Source organism: Leucoraja erinacea, chromosome 18 (genome assembly GCF_028641065.1).
Source record: "Leucoraja erinacea ecotype New England chromosome 18, Leri_hhj_1, whole genome shotgun sequence".
In the NCBI taxonomy this organism is placed as follows: Eukaryota; Metazoa; Chordata; class Chondrichthyes; order Rajiformes; family Rajidae; genus Leucoraja; species Leucoraja erinaceus.
This window is the reverse complement of record NC_073394.1, coordinates 11,809,677-11,827,927: the sequence shown is the minus strand read 5'-3', so window position 1 is coordinate 11,827,927 and position 18,251 is coordinate 11,809,677. Positions and strand designations below refer to the sequence as shown.

The 18,251-nt window shown below is 42.3% G+C and overlaps 1 protein-coding gene across 2 annotated transcripts in view; it reads left to right on the top strand.

Moving 5' to 3' along the window:
* Nucleotides 1–18,251, top strand: part of LOC129705646 (basic helix-loop-helix ARNT-like protein 1) — a 60,863-nt gene that overhangs the window by 14,281 nt on the left and 28,331 nt on the right. For both annotated transcript variants that reach the window (XM_055649306.1, XM_055649305.1), the window contains exons 2-8: nt 40–187; nt 8,821–8,841; nt 12,014–12,052; nt 12,840–12,881; nt 15,386–15,543; nt 16,124–16,203; nt 17,615–17,707. In XM_055649306.1, the coding sequence (XP_055505281.1) occupies nt 48–187; nt 8,821–8,841; nt 12,014–12,052; nt 12,840–12,881; nt 15,386–15,543; nt 16,124–16,203; nt 17,615–17,707 (573 nt within the window). In that variant the 5' untranslated portion in view covers nt 40–47. The remainder of the gene's footprint in view (nt 1–39; nt 188–8,820; nt 8,842–12,013; nt 12,053–12,839; nt 12,882–15,385; nt 15,544–16,123; nt 16,204–17,614; nt 17,708–18,251) is intronic.

Here is an 18,251-nt window from a genome sequence, read left to right as displayed (position 1 = left end):
AGATTAATTAAACATTAATTATACTTGGAAATGTTTCAGATTATCCAATGGCAGACCAAAATATGGACATATCCTCAACAATAAATGATTTTATCTCGACCGATCCAACAGGATTGATATCATGCTCCTTGGGCACAGGAGGGATGGACTTCAACAGGAAAAGGAAAGGAAGTTCCACAGATTATCAGTAAGTTTAAAGAGCACTTTGTCTTTTTGGTTGCTATATGAGGAGGATTTAGAGGGCTATGGGCAAAATGCAGACAAATGGGACTAGCCAATATGTCAACTTGATCGGCATGCTGTACAATCCTATAGCTCTATTTCCCTATCCAGAAACGTTTGGGATGAGCTTCTCTCTTGATCTATTTTCTTTCTCAAGTAAACATGACCATCTGCTTTTTTTAGCCACCTTTGTTAATTACTTCATGAAGGATAGGCAGGCGTGAAGGGATGGGGTGGAATCTCTGCCAATGGTATCAAGATCTTGTGGGTTTGCTTTAATCATGATGAGCGAATGCAAATCCCACCCAAATGATGCAAGCACAAAAGCAGGGTGTTGCATGATTTTTGCAGGATCTTGGGACTTTCATCATAGAACTGTATGACTCTTCTACAGCTCTTGTAGAGCTGCATTACACCGAAACAGGTCTTACGGCCCACCTTGTCCATGCCGACCAAGTTAGCTTTCTGGGCAAGATCCATATGGCCTTTATCACTCTAAACTCTTCATATCCATATGTCAGACTGAATGTCTTCTAAAAGTCATAGTTGTAACCACTTCTTTAGCTTCCTCTGGCAATCCTTTCCAGAAACAGAGTACCCTCTGAATGAAGAGATTGCCCCTGAGGTCCTTCTTAAATCTTTGCCCTCTCACCTCAAGCCAATGCCCCCTAGTCTTGGAATCCTCTACGCTGGGAAAGAGACTGAGTGTTCAATTTATACAAGCCCTCGTGAGGAAGATCAAGCATAAACCCTGTCCTTAAATCCTGTCTTCCAGTCTCTTAGATGAATATAATATATCATAAAAGATCTTGAAAGAAAGCAGGAGGTTTACCTGGAAACCAATGATAACATAGTGGACAAGATAGTATTTATTTTTAATCTCAGTGGAGCTAGCTTTGCATCAATCAATGACAATAATAACCACACTTCAGAACATGCCTCTTTGTATGAAATGCTTTGAGGTCATGAAAGGGACTTTGGAAATAAAATTATTCTTTGAATTTGTTTTGAGTTTTGCCTTTATTTGCATTGTGGAAGAATAGTTTAAGGTCTACTCCACAGTGATGCATTCACTTAGGGAGCAGCTAAATTAGTGTGAGGTCAGCATGCATTTAACCAAGGTAAAACCTGCCATTTAAGCTGAATATGAAAAAAACATAGAGAAATAGTTGTAATTCAATTGTAACCAGCTAGAGTACGTTGTCAACATTGCTGCTTTTTATCAACTTTTTATTATATAAGCTTTAGGTTTGAAATGTTCAATATTAACCCTTTGGCAACAACATTTTGCAGATTCCACACAGAAAGCAGTCCCGCTGCAGTATTTCACTTTCTCTGTAAATCTGCTCTCGACCTAAATACTAGTCAAACATCCTTTCCCATTTTTAATATTGTGAATAATAAATGGAAATGATCAAAGTACATATACCTTACGGTAGAGATAAATGGCCTTTAACCCACAATGTCCATGCTGAAGGTGAAGCCATGTTAACTAATCTCCCCTGCCTGCATTTGATCCATATCCCTCCATTCTCTACACATGCCTATCTTAAAGCTTGTTAAACATCGCTATCATATCTGCCTCCGCCATCAACCCTGACAGCGGGTGCAGGTAGGGTTGCCAACTGTCCCATATTAGCCGGGACATCCCGTATATTGGGCTAAATTGGTTTGTCCCACACGGGACCGCCCATGTCCTGCATTAGACTGCTGCTACTCAGGACGAGGGGACTTGTATTGGAGCCTACCAGGGAGAAGGCAATTCTGGATTTAGTGTTATGTAATGAACCGGATTTGATAAAGAAACTTGAGGGTAAGGAGCTATTAGGAGGTAGTGACCATAATATGGTCAGGTTTAATCTACAATGGGACAAGTAGATGGGTAAATTGGAGGTGTCAGTGTTACAGTTGAATAAAGGGGACTATGGAGCCATGAGGGAGGAGCTGGCCAAAGTTGACTGGAAAGATACCCTAGCAGGGATGACAGTGGAACAACAATGGCAGATATTTCTGGGAATAAGTAGGTGCAGGATCAGTTCATTCCAAAGAGGAAGAAAGATTCCAAGGGGAGTAAGGGGCAACCATGGTTGACAAGGGGCATCAGGGACAGAATAAAAATAAAAGAGAAGCTGTACAATGTAGCAAAGATGAGTGGGAAGCAAGAGGATTGGGTAATGTTTAAAGAGCAACAGAAGATAACTATAAAGGCAATACGGAGAGAAAAGATGAGGTACGAAGGTAAGTTAGCCAAGAATATAAAGGACGATAGTAAAAGCTTCTTTAGGTATGTGAAAAATAAAAATATTAGTTAAGACCAAAGTTGGACCCTTGAAGACTGAAAAAGGTGGATTTATTATGGGGACCAAGGAAATGGCAGATGAGTTGAACAGGTACTTTGGATCAGCCTTCACTAAGGAGGACACAGACATTCTTCCTGATGTACTAGTGGCCAGAGGATCTGGGGTGACAGAGGAACTGAAGAAAATCCACATTAGGCAGGAAATGGTGTTGGATAGACTGATGGGACTGAAGGCTGATAAATCCCCAGGGCCTGAAGGTCTGCATCCCAGGGTACTTAAGGAAGTAGCTCGAGAAATCGTGGACGCATTGGTGATAATTTTCCAAGGTTCTGTATATTCAGGATCAGTTCCTGTGGATTGGAGGGAAGCTAATGTTATCCCACTTTTTAAGAAAGGCGTCAGAGAGAAAACAGGGAATTATAGACCAGGTAGTCTGACATCGGTGGAAGATGCTGGAGAAATAACGGCACATTTGGATAGCTGTAACAGGATCGGTCCGAGTCAGCATGGATTTACGAAGGGGAAATCATGCTTGACTAATCTTCTGGAATTTTTTGAGGATGTAACTAGGAAAATGGACAAGGGAGAGCCAGTGGGTGTAGTGTACGTGGACTTTCAGAAAGCATTTGATAAGGTCCCACATAGGAGATTAGTGGGCACAATTAGGGCACATGCTATTGGGGGTTGAGTGCTGACATGGATAGAAAATTGGTTGGCAGACAGGAAACAAAGTGTAGGGATTAACGGGTCCCTTTCAGAATGGCAGTCAGTGACTAGTGGGGTACCGCAAGGCTCGGTGCTGGGACCGCGGCTATTTACAATATACATCAATGATTTAGATGAAGGGATTCAAAGTAACAATAGCAAATTTGCAGATGACACAAAGCTGGGTGGCAGTGTGAACTGTGAGGAGGATGCTATGAGAATACAAGGTGACTTGGACAGGTTGGGTGAGTGGGCAGATGCATGGCAGATGCAGTTTAATGTGGGTAAATGTGAGGTTATCCACTTTGGTAGCAAAAACAGAAAAGCAGATTATTATCTAAATGTTGTCAAGTTGGGTAAAGAGGAAGTACAATGGGATCTGGGGGTCCTGCTCATTAGTCAATGAAAGTAAGCATGCAGGTACAGCAGGCAGTGAAGAAGGCCAGTGGCATGTTGGGCTTCATAACAAGAGCAGTTGAGTATAGGAGCAAAGAGGTCCTTCTGCAGTTGTTTTGGGCCCTAGTGAGACCACACCTGGAGTATTGTATGTAGTTTTGGTCCCCTAATTTGAGGAAGGACATTATTGCATTGAGGGAGTACAGCGTAGGTTTACAATGTTAATTCCCGGGATGGCGGGACTGTCATATGCTGAGAGAATGGAGCGGTTGGGCTTGTATACTGAAGTTTAGAAGGTTGAGAGGGCATCTTATTGAAACATATAAGATTATTAAGGGTTTGGACACACTAGAGGCAGGAAACATGTTCCTGATGTTGGGGGAGTCCAGAACCAGGCGCCACTGTTTAAGAATAAGGGGTAAGCCATTCAGAATGGAGATGAGGAAACACTTTTCCACACAGAGAGTTGTGAGTCTGTGGAATTCTTTGCCTCAGAGTGTGGTGGAAGCCGGTTCTCTGGCTAATTTCAAGAGAGAGCTAGATAGGGCTCTTAAAGATAGTAGAGTTGGGGGGTATGGGGAGAGGGTAGGAACGGGGTATTGATTGGGGGTGATCAACTATGATCACATTGAATGGCGGTGCTGGCTAGAAGGGCCGAATGGCATACTCCACCTATTGTCTATTGTCTATTGACTGTCGGGTTGGAGCGCTGCGTTCAGCTCCACCTCACTCATCCCTACATAGTGCAACCCATGGAGTGCAGCAGCAGCGCCTCGCCCGTGGCCCCGTCGATTGGCACCAACACCGACCTTCGCCTACCGCCGACACCACCACCCACTTCATAAGTTGGATGGGATGCTGGACTTTACGCACACATCGCGCGCAAAGTCCGGCGCCTGGGCCAAAACTCCTCAGCTGGCCCGCTAGCTGGGCTTTGTGTGCAGTCTAGCAGCCAGGCCACCTCATCATTCACCCAGCCACGGCCGAGTTGGTCAACGAATTGCCGTCAGGAAATTGTCCCGTATTTTGACCTTTTGTCCCTTACCATGATCATATTGAATGGCGGTGCAGGCTCGAAGGGCCGAATGGCCTACTCCTGCACCTAATTTCTATGTTTCTATGTTTCTATGTGGGAGTGAGAAAGTTGGCAACCCTAGTTGCAGGCTCCCCGCACATCTCTTTTTAAACTTTGCCCCTCCTCACCTTAAACCTGTGCCATCTAGTCATTGACATTGACATCCTGAGGGAAAGGTTCTGACTGTCTACTCTACCCTATCTATGCCTACCTAAAAGTAAAGGTGCAATTACTTTAAAACCCGGATACTGATATCTTTCCCAAGCAAAAAACAAATGCTGGAGGCATTTAACATCTGAGGGGAGAGAAACGGTTGATGTTTCACGTTAAGGATCTTTGTTTCAGAACAGTAATGTTTTGGAACATCTCCATTCTGTCTGGAACGGCAACCCTGAGTTTCCCCTTTAGTCTTCCTTATAGTTCTTCTGTTTCCATTGTGAACTCCTTGTTTTTGGCCTGTGTTTCTTTAAATATGTCCAGTCTTAAGCTTGAGGAGCAGCTTCTCAACATCCATCTGGGAATGTAGCAACCCTTAAAATGTTATACTGAATTTAATAATATCTAGTAACTTCATCTTTTTTTTTACACTGCAGATTTGTAAAGTAATTGTTACCTCAACTGCTTTGGTCTACACTCTAATTTTTCTATCCCTTAACATCATTGTTTTCTCAGTTTAACATCGTAAAGAAATGTCCTTGATCTGAAACATTGACTATTTCACTCCTACAAATGACCTACTGAGTACTTCCAGCTTTGTCTGTTTTGTTTCAGATTTCCAGTATCTGCAGGTTTTTTTAACTCTGTTGTTTCTCTGCTTAGATATGCATAGTAGGATTCTTTGTGTTTGCCCCTAGGGCTATACAACATAGAACTTGTATGAATGGGCGATCGATGGTCAGCATGGACTCATTGGGCCAAAGGGCCTGTGTCCATGCTGAATCTCTAAACTACACTAAACTGCAGCTTGTGGAATCTTGAACAAAGTGCTGGCGGAACTCAGCTGTTCAAGCAACATCTTGAGAGAAGAAAAAAGACAAAGTGTAGGAGTAACTCAGTGGGCCAGCACTTTGTGCCTTTTCTTTTTGTAACCCAGCATCTGCAGTTCTTCGTTTCTACATTCTATATTCTGTGGAGGAAATCCACAGAAGCTGCCTGACCCACTGAGATCCTCCAGCACTTTGTGTTTTGGACAATATAGCAGTAATGCTCTCCGTGAAACAACTGGATTTTTGCCAATGTGGAAAAATCTTTTGAGGGACCCTCTGAATCACCATTATCTTTTAAGAATGGAAATCTCTCACCTCTCCAATATGGCAGTGGTTGATTCTTAAATTATTTTCTGAAGTAGGTCAGGAAATAACTTGGTAGAACTAATTAACTGTAAGCCTTGAGCGAAGCACACTGCCAGGAATAAGTCAAAAGAAAATATTTTTAATTATCCATCTTGCTATCATTGGAATGAAGAGTTTCAGGACCTGTTCTGCAAACCTAGCGCTGAAGGCTGAGAATTCACCAGTTTTCTCAATTAGCAATAAGCATGGGAATCTAGGTCAAATTGCTGACTCACTCTTGGCAATATCAAACTGCCAATAAATCTTGCTCCTGTGCTGAATGTGTCCATTCCCTCCTCAGTCCTACTGAATCCCGCACTTCGTGTTCTGCTCAAGATTCTAGCATCTGCAGTCTTTTGTGTCTCTAGATGGTTTTCATTTTGTTTAACACTTCCCTGTCCTTCTCCCCCAACTCCAAAATCTGAGCAGTCCAAGTTTGGGCCACTGTGCCTGCCCCTTCCTACCCAGTTCTCTGATAAATGTCAAGTGAGTTTCCACTTCTTCTGAGTTTTGCAAATTATTTTTTTTTAAATGAATTCCCATTTTAAATTTACTGTAAAACCTGCTTCCACATTTTGATTTCAGAATTCCTGACTACACCATCTACCCATGAAGATAAACATGTATTCATAACCTATCCCCTCCTCCCTTATACTCTTATTTTCCTTTGTCTTTACCAAAATCACAATGACTAAGTTGACTCTGTTTTCTCAATGACAGGGTTTTCCTGCCCCGTCAACTAACTACATCCTTGTTTAGTGAAAAGTGTAGTCATGTTGTTTAAAATTGGTCTCTCTGGACATGACGTTACACTGCAATAAAGAACAGAGAGCAGCCATTGCATTTCTTTCCACCCAAGTCATTTTGGTGCTTTCACTCATTTGATATGATTGTTAAGAGTTCTATAGCACAAAATTGATAATTCGGAATCCTAAATCGTTTCTAATACTATTTAAAGAGATAGCACAATATAAAACTATTTAATGAAGCAGAGTTCTATATCTAAATTGGGATGAGACTCAGTTGGGTCTAAAACTTTGCTTATTTCCTCCTTCCTATCTCTCTTTGTTTTCTGTTTGCCCTGCATTGATCTTGCATTTAATATAAAAAGGTTTTGATGCACTCATAAATCAGAGAGAGGGTCAATTATTTCCTGAATTGTAATTGCGAATTGTGGACAGTGATGAGAAATCAGGGTTTTGTATGTAAGAGAGTAGAAAGCTTTTATTTTTCAGCATACTGTAGATTGAGGCTATGCCAAGTGTAAATAAACAATCCAGCTCAGTCTTACTTCCCAGCTCTCAAGCTTAGCCTGACCATATAGGTTGAGGAATACCAAGCATCAAGGGTGTTTATCATATGTACCACATATAGAATCATGAAATTTGTAATTGCTGCAGCTTATCTGAGTCATAAATGTAATAACACATAGATAATTTAAAAAAATGACACATAATAAAAAATACCATAGATTTGGGCAGCACAGTGGCACAGTGGCACCTCAAGTGCTGTCTGTGTGGAGTTTGCACGTTTTCTCAGTGGTCGTGTGGGTTTTGTCCGGGCGCTCCAGTTTCTTCCCACATCCTGAAGATGTAAGGGTTTGTAAGTTAATTGGCTGCTGTAAATTGCTCTGGGAGTGGTTGCAAAAGTGGAATAACATAGAACTAATGTGGGTGATCGATGGTCGATGTGGATCTGGAGTGTCGAGCGCTGTTTCCATGCTGTATCTTTCAATTAATCAATCAACTAAAAATTGAAATACAAGGTCTAATCTGGGTATATTTTCAATGCTACTCTGGGTTTCCATCTCCAGTGCCTTCTGCGCTGAATTCTGAACTCTAGAACAGTGCTTCTAATGCTACTACCAGGTACCTTAAGTTTATTCCTCTGCTTATTTACCCCAACCTCTGACAGTAGAGCCATGGATGCTATAGTTATTCTGCGCACACCAAGGATAGCAAAAAAATATATTGGAGGAAGTGAAGAGGAGAATTGTTTACATCTACAAAGGAGATGGTGTGATCTGGAATTAACTTCCACTTAGTCTCAGGATGCGCTGGATACTGTATAAACATTTGTTCTCTCCAACAACAGAATGTGTATGCACATGCATGCAAAAATAAAAGATTCATTTCTGACGGAATGGTCAGAATTCATAATCCAACTTGCAGACCTTATGAGACGTATATTCCGAGAAATTTTCTTATGAAAATGATGCAATAAAATGAAGTCTCTATTACGGGAAGGAAAACTTTTTTTTTCTATAGCACATTTTAAAGTATCCCGAATCCTTCAGAGAAGTAATTTTCAAATGTGGTCAAGGTTGCAACACAGCAGATTTACCCACAGGCAAATTCCACAAGCAAGAATCCAATCACTAGGTAAAACATTTTTTCATGTGGTTTGAAGGGTAAATATGCATTAGAACTTGAGTGTTTTTCAAACTAATACCTCAGGCCAGACAGCTCTTTTAGTTAATCTCTCTCATGAAGTGTCCTCTCCAACTGGGCAATATCACTCGGCACGGGAATATCAGCATAGATTACGTGCTCGCCTTTGGAGTGGAACTAGAGCCCATAGCATTCTGCAGCATGAAGGATAACATTAATCGAAGTTGGTCAAGATCTATTGTCTTGAAAAGAATGATGCTGGATGAAACAGTTTAGTTGCGTAAATAGTGTTTGTGAATCTACAATTGTGATAGAGCATAAAAATCTACGATCTAACTATGTCTGTGACTGAATCGTCTTTGTCATCTTCTTTCCCCCACCCCCTCCCCTCTCCCTCACAGGCTTGATGGCTTCTCATTTGAGTAAGTATTAAATCTCTCGAGTTGGCTTCCTGAAATGTGTTTGGGGTTTGGAAATGTTTGAGGGAGGTTTAAATGTTCTAGTAAGTGACGTCCAGAATAGAAGTCCCATTACACTGGTGAAACGAGTTTTTTGTCCTCAGGCTTTATCGAGGAATTGATTCTGAACACAAACAATTAAACACTTAAAAGGATAATAATATTTGATGTTCCAGGGAGTAGTCAAGAACCATCAGTTTGGAAACTTTTATAGTGTTCTGGGAATATGGGTGTTACTGCTATGACAGGCATTTATTGCCCATCCCTTGTTAACATTGAAAACATTGTACAAAACCTTGAGAGGAATCGATTGGGTCAGGCACGTGCCGTTAGTGTAAGCTAGGTAGGCAGTGGCTATCTTGACTAAAATTATAAAATGGTAATTATTAAATATAAATAGTAAAGGCACGGGAGAATAATGCCTACCTAAGAGATCGATCTTTTGGGTAGGCTTAATTCTCCTTTGCCTTACATCCACTGTACATGTAATACGCGAAAGTATGTGCAGCTCACGCACCGTCGACGCTGCTTCAAGCCTTCATTGACAAGGGGAGTTGAAGGCAGCTAAAATTCTGCCTTTGCACCATGGACTGTGTGCATGTGCTGTGCAGCAGCCTACTACACACGCGCAGCGCAAGTTTCTTGGCAGGTTTTCCAAACATGGATTGTCATTATCTTAAGAGTATCTTCAGAAACAAAGAGAGAAGAATCTAGTTCGTGTACAAATAATGTGGTAAGTAAATTTCTTTGAGCTATATGGTGTTAAACACCGTATTTCCCGGCAATAAAGACGCTATTTTTTTGCCCAAAAATAAGGCGCGAAAATTTACCTGCGTCTTGGAGGCCGAAGGTTAGGTTGTTAGCCAGAAAGATAGACTTGGCTTTCCCTCAGTACAGCAACATCAAGAACAATGTTTCTGTACTGAGGTATAGCCAAGTCAATCCCTCATTGCTGGCAGCTGACGGGAAGCAGCTATGAAGTGGGAAGCGGCTGTAAAAGGCCCTTGGGGGGGAGGAGTTCCTTTCACAGCGTGTGGGGAGTCTGGTCTGGGTCAGCATGGGCAGGAGCGTTGTGAAGGAGGGGGTCGGGTATCATGCCAGCAACTCACTCACCCACCGCTGCCACGGCGCTCCGGGCGCAGAGCCACCACATTGTGGCCAGGGAGGGAAGTAGCTCGGGTGGCTGTGAGCGGCTGCCGGGACCTCAGTGCCTTCTGCCAGCCCGCTCACCTCTGGCCTGTACACCACTGGTGTATGGTACAGATCCGCATCTCCTCCCTTCACTTGAGTTGCTGGCATGATCCCTGAACCCCTCCTTCTCAATGCTCCTGCCCGCACTGAACCGGGCCAGACTCCCCACACGCCGTGAAAGGTTGTCTCCCCCCAATTGGCCCCTTGAACTAGTATTGTCATTCAATAAGATCACAACTGATTCAATTTGTCCCGGCGTGCTCCCGTTTTTCCCACCATCTCTCCACCTGCCGTCACCCCCCACCCATTCAGTAATTCAGAATGGAGGAGATTTGGAAGCCTTGGGCAAATTGAATTGTTACTTTCGTTTTTTTTTTGAGCATGAGAAATTCTATGTCTCGCCAGTTTTCTTTCAAAACTAAGCAGCTCAAAATGGGGGTGCATCTTCGACACAGGTGCGTCTTCATTGCCGGGAAATATGGTACTTAATGGCTTCAAATATGGCTTTTGAAGACAAATTACTTTACAAAAGTCGACTGACAGCTTATGGAGAAGAGAACGATCTGCTCATGCGCGGTTTAAGATTTTTTAAAAGTCGACTGACTGCCTACCCTGAACAATTATTCACGGCACGTGCCTGGATTGGGTCGATGAACAGAGTCTCTTGCCCAGGGTTGGGGAATCGAGGACCAGAGGACATAAGGTCAAGGTGAAGGGCAAAAGATTTAATAGGAATCCGAGGGGTAATGTTTTCACACAAAGGGTGGTGGGTGTATGGATCAAGCTGCCAGAGGAGGTCATTGACGCTGGGACTATCACGTCGTTTAAGAAACAGTTAGACAGGTACATGGATAAGACAGGTTTGGAACAATGTGGACCAAGCGCAGACAGGTGGGACTAGTGTAGCAGGGACATTATTGGCCGCTGTGGGCAAGTTGGACCAAAGGGCCTGACTATGCAAAGAACTAGTTGTCAGTTTAAATTTGGTTGTGGAAATGGCGTTACCAAGTTTTTAAAAATCTCACAAGGCATTCATTTGGTTGAGGTTTAGTTGAAGTGTACTGACCCATTTTATCTACTCCCACCATTCTACTTGCAATTTATTGCAATAAATGCCTTTACATTGGTTCTCCCCATATCTCCTGCCTCGAGCTTGCATTCATTAGTCTTTCACTGGTTACTCATTGCCTCCTGGAGGACGCTTCACCTTGCTTCTCCACGTGCATCCATTTGGATGATTATTAATGGATTAAACATATGTCCATCTAAATTGCAAAAGCTCACTTGAGCGCAACGTCTTTTTACAACTTGTGATGTTCCAATTATTCTTTAGCAGTTTTGAGGTGTTGTCAGCATTTCATGGCCAAGTGACGAAAGGGTAATAATCTTATTGATCAGTGTGAGTCCTTAACCTAGAATATTGTAACTCTTAAGATAGATACAAAGTGCTGGAGTAACTCATTATGCCAAGCAGCCTCTCTGGAGAAAACAAATAGATTGTGTTTCGGGTTGGGACCCTTCAGATTGATTGTAGTGGGGGGAATGGGGGACTGGGAGCAAGGAAAAAACTTTGTCCTTTAGTATCATAGGATTGTGTGCGTGCATGTGAGAGAGCAAGTTGGGAATCTGTTCGATGTCTTATCATAATGTCACAGCACTAATGGTGCAGAGTGCACTGGAGTGTCTGATTAATGTCTTCTTCTCACCTATCGGATGTGGGCCTCAAATCCACAGCCTTTTGACTCATAGGCAGCTAATTGGCCCCTGGGACATATAGTGGAGGATTATGATTTTAGATAGAGTTCAAGGTTAGGTGGCGACTGAGGTTAGAACCCTCAACAGGAGATGGAGCAGATTTTATTAGATATCTAAATTGTTCCAGAATTTATTATTTGCCGTCTCAAACAAAGAAAAGCCTAAAAAAAGTTTTTATTTTTGTTTTCAGGGACAGTATGGACACAGACAAAGAAGACCAGCATAGCAGGTAAAATCAAATACCTTATATTTTAATTTATAAAATTTATTTTCTGGTCTGATATGAACACAGAATAGTACAGCGCAGGAAAAGGCCCTGCAGCCCACGATATCTGTGCCGACCTCGATACCAATCTAAATGATCCCACTTGCTTACACACGGTCTGTATCCCTCTATTCCATGCCTGTTCGTGTATCTCTCTAAATGTCTCTTTGGAGATGAAGATAGATTTTCTCCAGGTGCTCCGATTTCCTCCCATATCCCAATGGTGTGCAGGTTTTGTAGGATAATTGGCTTCTGTAAATTGCTCCTAGTGTGTAGAACACGAAACTGGGAAAATATAGTTCAGCACACTCCGAGCTGAATAAGTTGTAGAAAATACATAGAAATGGAATCGGTGACCACCAACCTTCGAAACCCACCGAGCGCCTTGTTCCTTTTTGTGTAGACATCCTGGAGTTCAAAAAGTGTTACTTTCATAGGCAATAATAAACTAATCTATAGGTGATCTTTACTCAGTGCGGACTCATGGGCCAAAGGGCCTGTTTTCACGCTGTATCTCGAAACATCACTAGCTTGTCAAATAAACAAGCCTGTTTTTAGAGCTTTATTTCAATTACCTTTAAGTGCTGTAAATATAAATATTTAAGTTGAATTAGAGCTATCTGTGCAATATAAATTTTATTTTGCAGTTTAAATAATCCAATTTCATGATTTTTGCATCTTCATGGCTTTTGTTTGTATTGCACTCAACGAATGAAATGGTTTTACAACATTTGTTTCTTTCCTTATCTAGGATGGAATGCACAGACCAACACGGGAGAGTAAAACATGCCAGGTAGACCCTCCACTAGTGCCTCTATCCCTAAAGCCTGTGATGTTAACTGTAATTCCTTCAGCTGCAAAGATTGTGAGGATGGTAATATTGAAAGTCTCGTGGTTTGCATTGGAATAATTTTAAATTAACCCTTTTCATGGATCCGAGGTTCTATAATCAAAAAGCACCAAAGGAAGTGATTTAGTGTGTTATGTCTGTATTGGGTTATAGACAATAGCAGGAGTAGGCCATTCGGCCCTTCGAGTCAGCACCGCCATTCAATGTGATCATGGCTGATCATCCCCAATCAGTATCCCGTTCCTGCCTTCTCCCCATATCCCCTGAGTCCGTTATCTTTAAGAGCTCTATCTAGCTCTCTCTTGAAAATATCCAGAGAACCGACCTCCACCGCCCTGTTTCCTCATCTCGGTTCTAAATGGTTTACCCCTTATTCTTAAACTGTGGCCCCTGGTTCTGGATTCCCCCAACATCGGGAACATGTTTCCTGCCTCTATCAAACCCTTAATAATCTTTAATGTTTCAGTAAGATCCCCTCTCCTCCTAAATTCCAGAGCCCAGCCGCTCCATTCTCTCTGCATATGACAGTCCCGCCATCCTGGGAATTAACCTTGTAAACCTACGCTGCACTCCATCAATAGTAAGAATGTCCTTCCTCAAATTAGGGGACCAAAACTGCACACAATATTCCAGGTGTGGTCTCACTAGGGCCCTGTACAACTGCAGAAGGACTTTGTGGCATCTGCAAATTTGCTATTGTTACTTTGAATCCCTTCATCTAAATCATTGATGTATATTGTAAATAGCTGCGGTCCCAGCAGCGAGCCTTGCGGTACCCCACTAGTCACTGCCTGCCATTCTGAAAGGGACCCGTTAATCCATACTCTTTGTTTCCTGTCTGCCAACCAATTTTCTATCCATGTCAGCACTCTACCCCCAATACCATGTGCCTTAAATTTGCCCACTAATCTCCTACGTGGGACCTTATCAAATGCTTTCTGAAAGTCCAAGCACTACATCCACTGGCTCTCCCTTATCCATTTTCATAGTTACATCCTCAAAAAATTCCAAAAGCTTAGTCCAGCATGTTTTCCCTTCGTAAATCCATGCTGACTCGGACTGATCCTGTTACTGCTATCCAAATGTGCCGCTATTTCATCTTTTATGATTGACTCCAGCATCTTCCCCACCACCGATGTCAGGCTAATGGACTATAATTTCCTGTTTTCTCTCTCCCGCCTTTCTTAAATAGTGGGATAACATTTGCTACCCTCCAATCCACTGAAGCTATAGAATATTGGAAAATGATCACCAATGCATCCACGATTTCTAGAGCCACTTCCTTAAGTACCCTGGGATGCAGACCATCAGGGCCTGGGGATTTATCAGCCTTCAGTCCCATCAGTCTACCCAACACCATTTCCTGCTTAATGTGGATTTCCCTCATTCCTCCATCACCCCAGATCCTCTGGCCACTAGTACATCAGGAAGATTGTGTCCTCCTTAGTGAAGACGGATCCAAAGTATCTGTTCAACTCCTCTGCAATTTCCTTGTTCCCCATAATAAATTCACCTTTTTCAGTCTTCAAGGGTCTAACTTTGGTCTTAACTAATTTGCTTATTTTTCACATACCTAAAGAAGCTTTTGCTATCGTCCTTTATATTCTTGGCTGGCTTACCTTCGTACCTCATCTTTTCTCCCTGCATTGCCTTTTTAGTTACCTTCAGTTGCTTTTTAAACATTACCTAATCCTCTTGCTTCCCGCTCATCTTTGCTACGTTGCACTTTTATTTTTATACTGTCCTTGACACCCCCTGTCAGCCATATTATGGTCACTACCTCCTAAAGGACCTATTCAACCCATCCCATTTTGCAGCTCTGCCTATGGTTTTTTTTACCAAGGTTTAGGTTTTTTTGTCACATGTACCAAGGTACAGTAAAAAGCTTTGTTTTGCATACTATTAATCAAATCAGTTAAGTCGGTACCTAAATACATTCTAGCCAAACTCAAATATAATAGATAGAGCAAAGAGATAGATATACAGTTATACGCAGAATATAGTTCTCAGCATTGTAGTGCACTAGTTCCAGAGACAAAGTCCAATGGGGTATAGATGAATTGGAAAGTACCCTAGCTTATGGAACGACCATCGAGAAGCCTGATACCAAATCTCTGTCCGCTAGCTCTTGACCCGTCGCCTAAGAAAAAGCGATTCTTCCAATCACCAAATATAGACCACTCATAATGGCCCTTAATGCCCTGAAGAATTTTACAGGGTAATGTCCTTTAGCATGCGATTGCAGTTCATTGTGTAGGCACCCATCACCACCTTTGCTGGAGAGGTGATGATTGCACATTTAGCCAGCAATGTCCACGCTGAGGAAATTAACTGTTAGGTAATGAATAACAAGAAACCAATGTATCTCATTCAACAATGTGACCTTTCATTGAGCTAAATCCATGAGCAGTTTTGCATCCTGTTAATTGATCTTTTTTTTCTCTCAGAGAGGCCCACAGCCAGATTGAAAAGCGGCGGCGGGATAAGATGAACAGCTTCATTGATGAGTTAGCGTCGATGGTTCCAACATGCAATGCCATATCCAGGAAACTGGATAAGCTTACTGTGCTTCGAATGGCCGTGCAGCACATGAAGACACTCCGAGGTGAATATGTTGTAGAAGATATATAGAAATGGAATCAGTGACCACCAACCTTCCAAACCACAGGGCACCTTGTTCCTTTTTGTGTATATATTCTGAAGTTCAAAAAGTGTTAATTTCATAGACAATAATAAATCAAGATCTACATTATTTGTGCATCCTGGTCCTCATAGAGTCCAAAAATGTTAGTATTGGTTGATTATTGATTGGTCGATCATCTGTTCATACTATTATTCTATCCTATTCCACTTGCTCATCCACTCCCTACACACTTGGGGCAATTTACTAAGGCCAATTAACCTACACATCTTTGGGATGTGGGAGAAAATCAGAGCGCCTGGAAAAAACACTTGGTCACATTTGGAATGTGCAAGGTCCACGTTGACAGCACCCGAGGTCAGGATTGAACCTGGGTCGCTGGTAGAACGGCTGCCTCACAATGCCAGAGACCCAGAACAACCTGTACTTGTTGCATTTATTGTAAAGTAAAATATTTCGATTGTTAATAATGGGATATTATATTGCATATTTATTGAGTATCGACTGCAATTCTTTTTGTTGATTTCTGATTTCTGTATTATAGGACCTACCAATGCTTACACAGAAGCTAACTACAAACCTGCCTTTCTGTCAGATGATGAGCTGAAACATCTTATTCTCAGGGTGTGTATATTTTTAAAATAGTACTGTGATTTTTTTTTTTTTTGTTCATAATCTCCCAAGATGCAGCTGCTTTCTGACTGTGACACTCCTTGAAAATTCTTCTTTTAACACTCCAGGGAACAGGTTATTAGTTGTGGTTTATTAATTACCACATGTTACCACATCGCCGATGAAATACTTTGTTTTGTGTGCAATCCAAACTAATTGTACAATGCATGAGTACAGCAGCAAAAGTGAAAACAGAGTGCAGAATATAGTGTTGCATTAACAGAGAATGTACAGAAAAAAACTTCAAGGGCCTCAGCGAGTTAGAATTCTTTCCTCGGCAGATGAGAGATCCGTTCAAGAATGTGATCATAGCGTGAAATATAATGCCCTTGAATCTGGTGTTACATGCTTTCAAGCTTGAGTCCTCTGCCTGATGAGAGAGGGGAAAGAAGAGAACGACAGAGGTGTGGGTGGTCCTTGGTTATCATCCTCTTGAACGGACCTTGTAATCTAGGGAAGGTAGACATAAAATGCAGGAGTAACTCAGCGGGACAGGCAGCATCTCTGGAGAGAAGGAATGAGCGACGTTCAGGTCGAGACCCTTTTTAAACCAGTGTTCCTTCCTATACACAGTCTGAGGAAATTTATTTGTGGTTTTCTTTCCGAGGCGTTGTCACCGGACTGAACTAGGGATGTATTTATTCCCAATCTCTCAATCCACATCATTGTGCCCCTTGCACTTTTAATCTGCACTTTCTCCGTCGCTATAACATTATATTCCACACTTTGTTTCCTTTCTCTTTTTGCTCTACCTGCTGTACTTGTAGATGGTTTGATTGTAATCATGCATGGATGATTCACCTAGATAGCATGAGGAACACTTTTTCATTGTATCTCGGTATGTGCAGCAATAACATGGCAATACCAGAATGGTGGAGTGGTATTAAAGGGTCCGTCCCACTATCACCACCTAATTCACGACCTTTTTTACTCGTGGACATTTTTCATCATGTTGAAAAAACGCCCCGACATACTTGATGCCACAAGTACATCACGACCTGCTATGACTTCCTAAGACCTCGTGACGGCCATGCTGCGAATACGAGTCAAGGGCAAACTCGGCCGAGGTCGTGAATTAGGTCGTGAAAGTAGGACAGACCCTTAACTTGTGGAATTAGCAGCATAGTCTGGATGGACCAAGGCTACCTTTGATGCTGGAAACTCATGATCTTTGTTTTCATTCCGAATTAACACCTCCAACATAGCTATTCCAACCTTGTTGAATATCTAACTAAATTAATTAAAGGGGCTTTGGTGTTAATTGCTGGTCTGCTTTGAAGTAACTGGCTTTGGGTATTGGTGTGACAATTGGTTTGTTGGTCTGGAAGGTGATTACTCACCAATCTATTTGCTTTTCCTGCAGGCAGCTGATGGATTTCTTTTTGTTGTGGGGTGCGACAGAGGAAAGATACTTTTTGTGTCTGAATCAGTCTTCAAAATCCTCAATTACAGTCAGGTAAAGGATCAGGTAGAATCATGGAACTGTACAGCATGGAAATGGGTCTCTCCTCTCACCTTGTTCATTCCAACCAAGTCCTATTTGCCTGCATTTAGCCCAGGGCTTTCTAAACCCATCCCAATGTCTATCCAAATATCGTTTGAAATTTGCAACTGTATCTGCTTCTATAGCCTCCTCTGACAACTCATGCCAGATGCAGACTACCCTCTGAGTGAAAAAAGTTGCCCCTGAGGTCCCGCTTAAATCTTTCCCCTGTCAACTTAAGACTATGCACTCTAGTTTTAGAATCCTCCACCCTAGGTAAAAGTCTGTGAGCATTCACTTTATCCATGCTCCTCACAATCCTGTATGCCTCAATCAGATCATCCTTCGGCCTCTTGTGCTCCAAAGAACCCCCCCCCCCCCCCCCCCCCCCATTCAACCTCTCCTATAACTCAATGGGTCTCATCTTTTAATGTTTGCAGTATGCTGCGGGTGGCAGCTATGGCTCTAACAGCCTCGAATCAGGTTCAGTCCCTAGATTTGAGCAATAAAGCTGGTC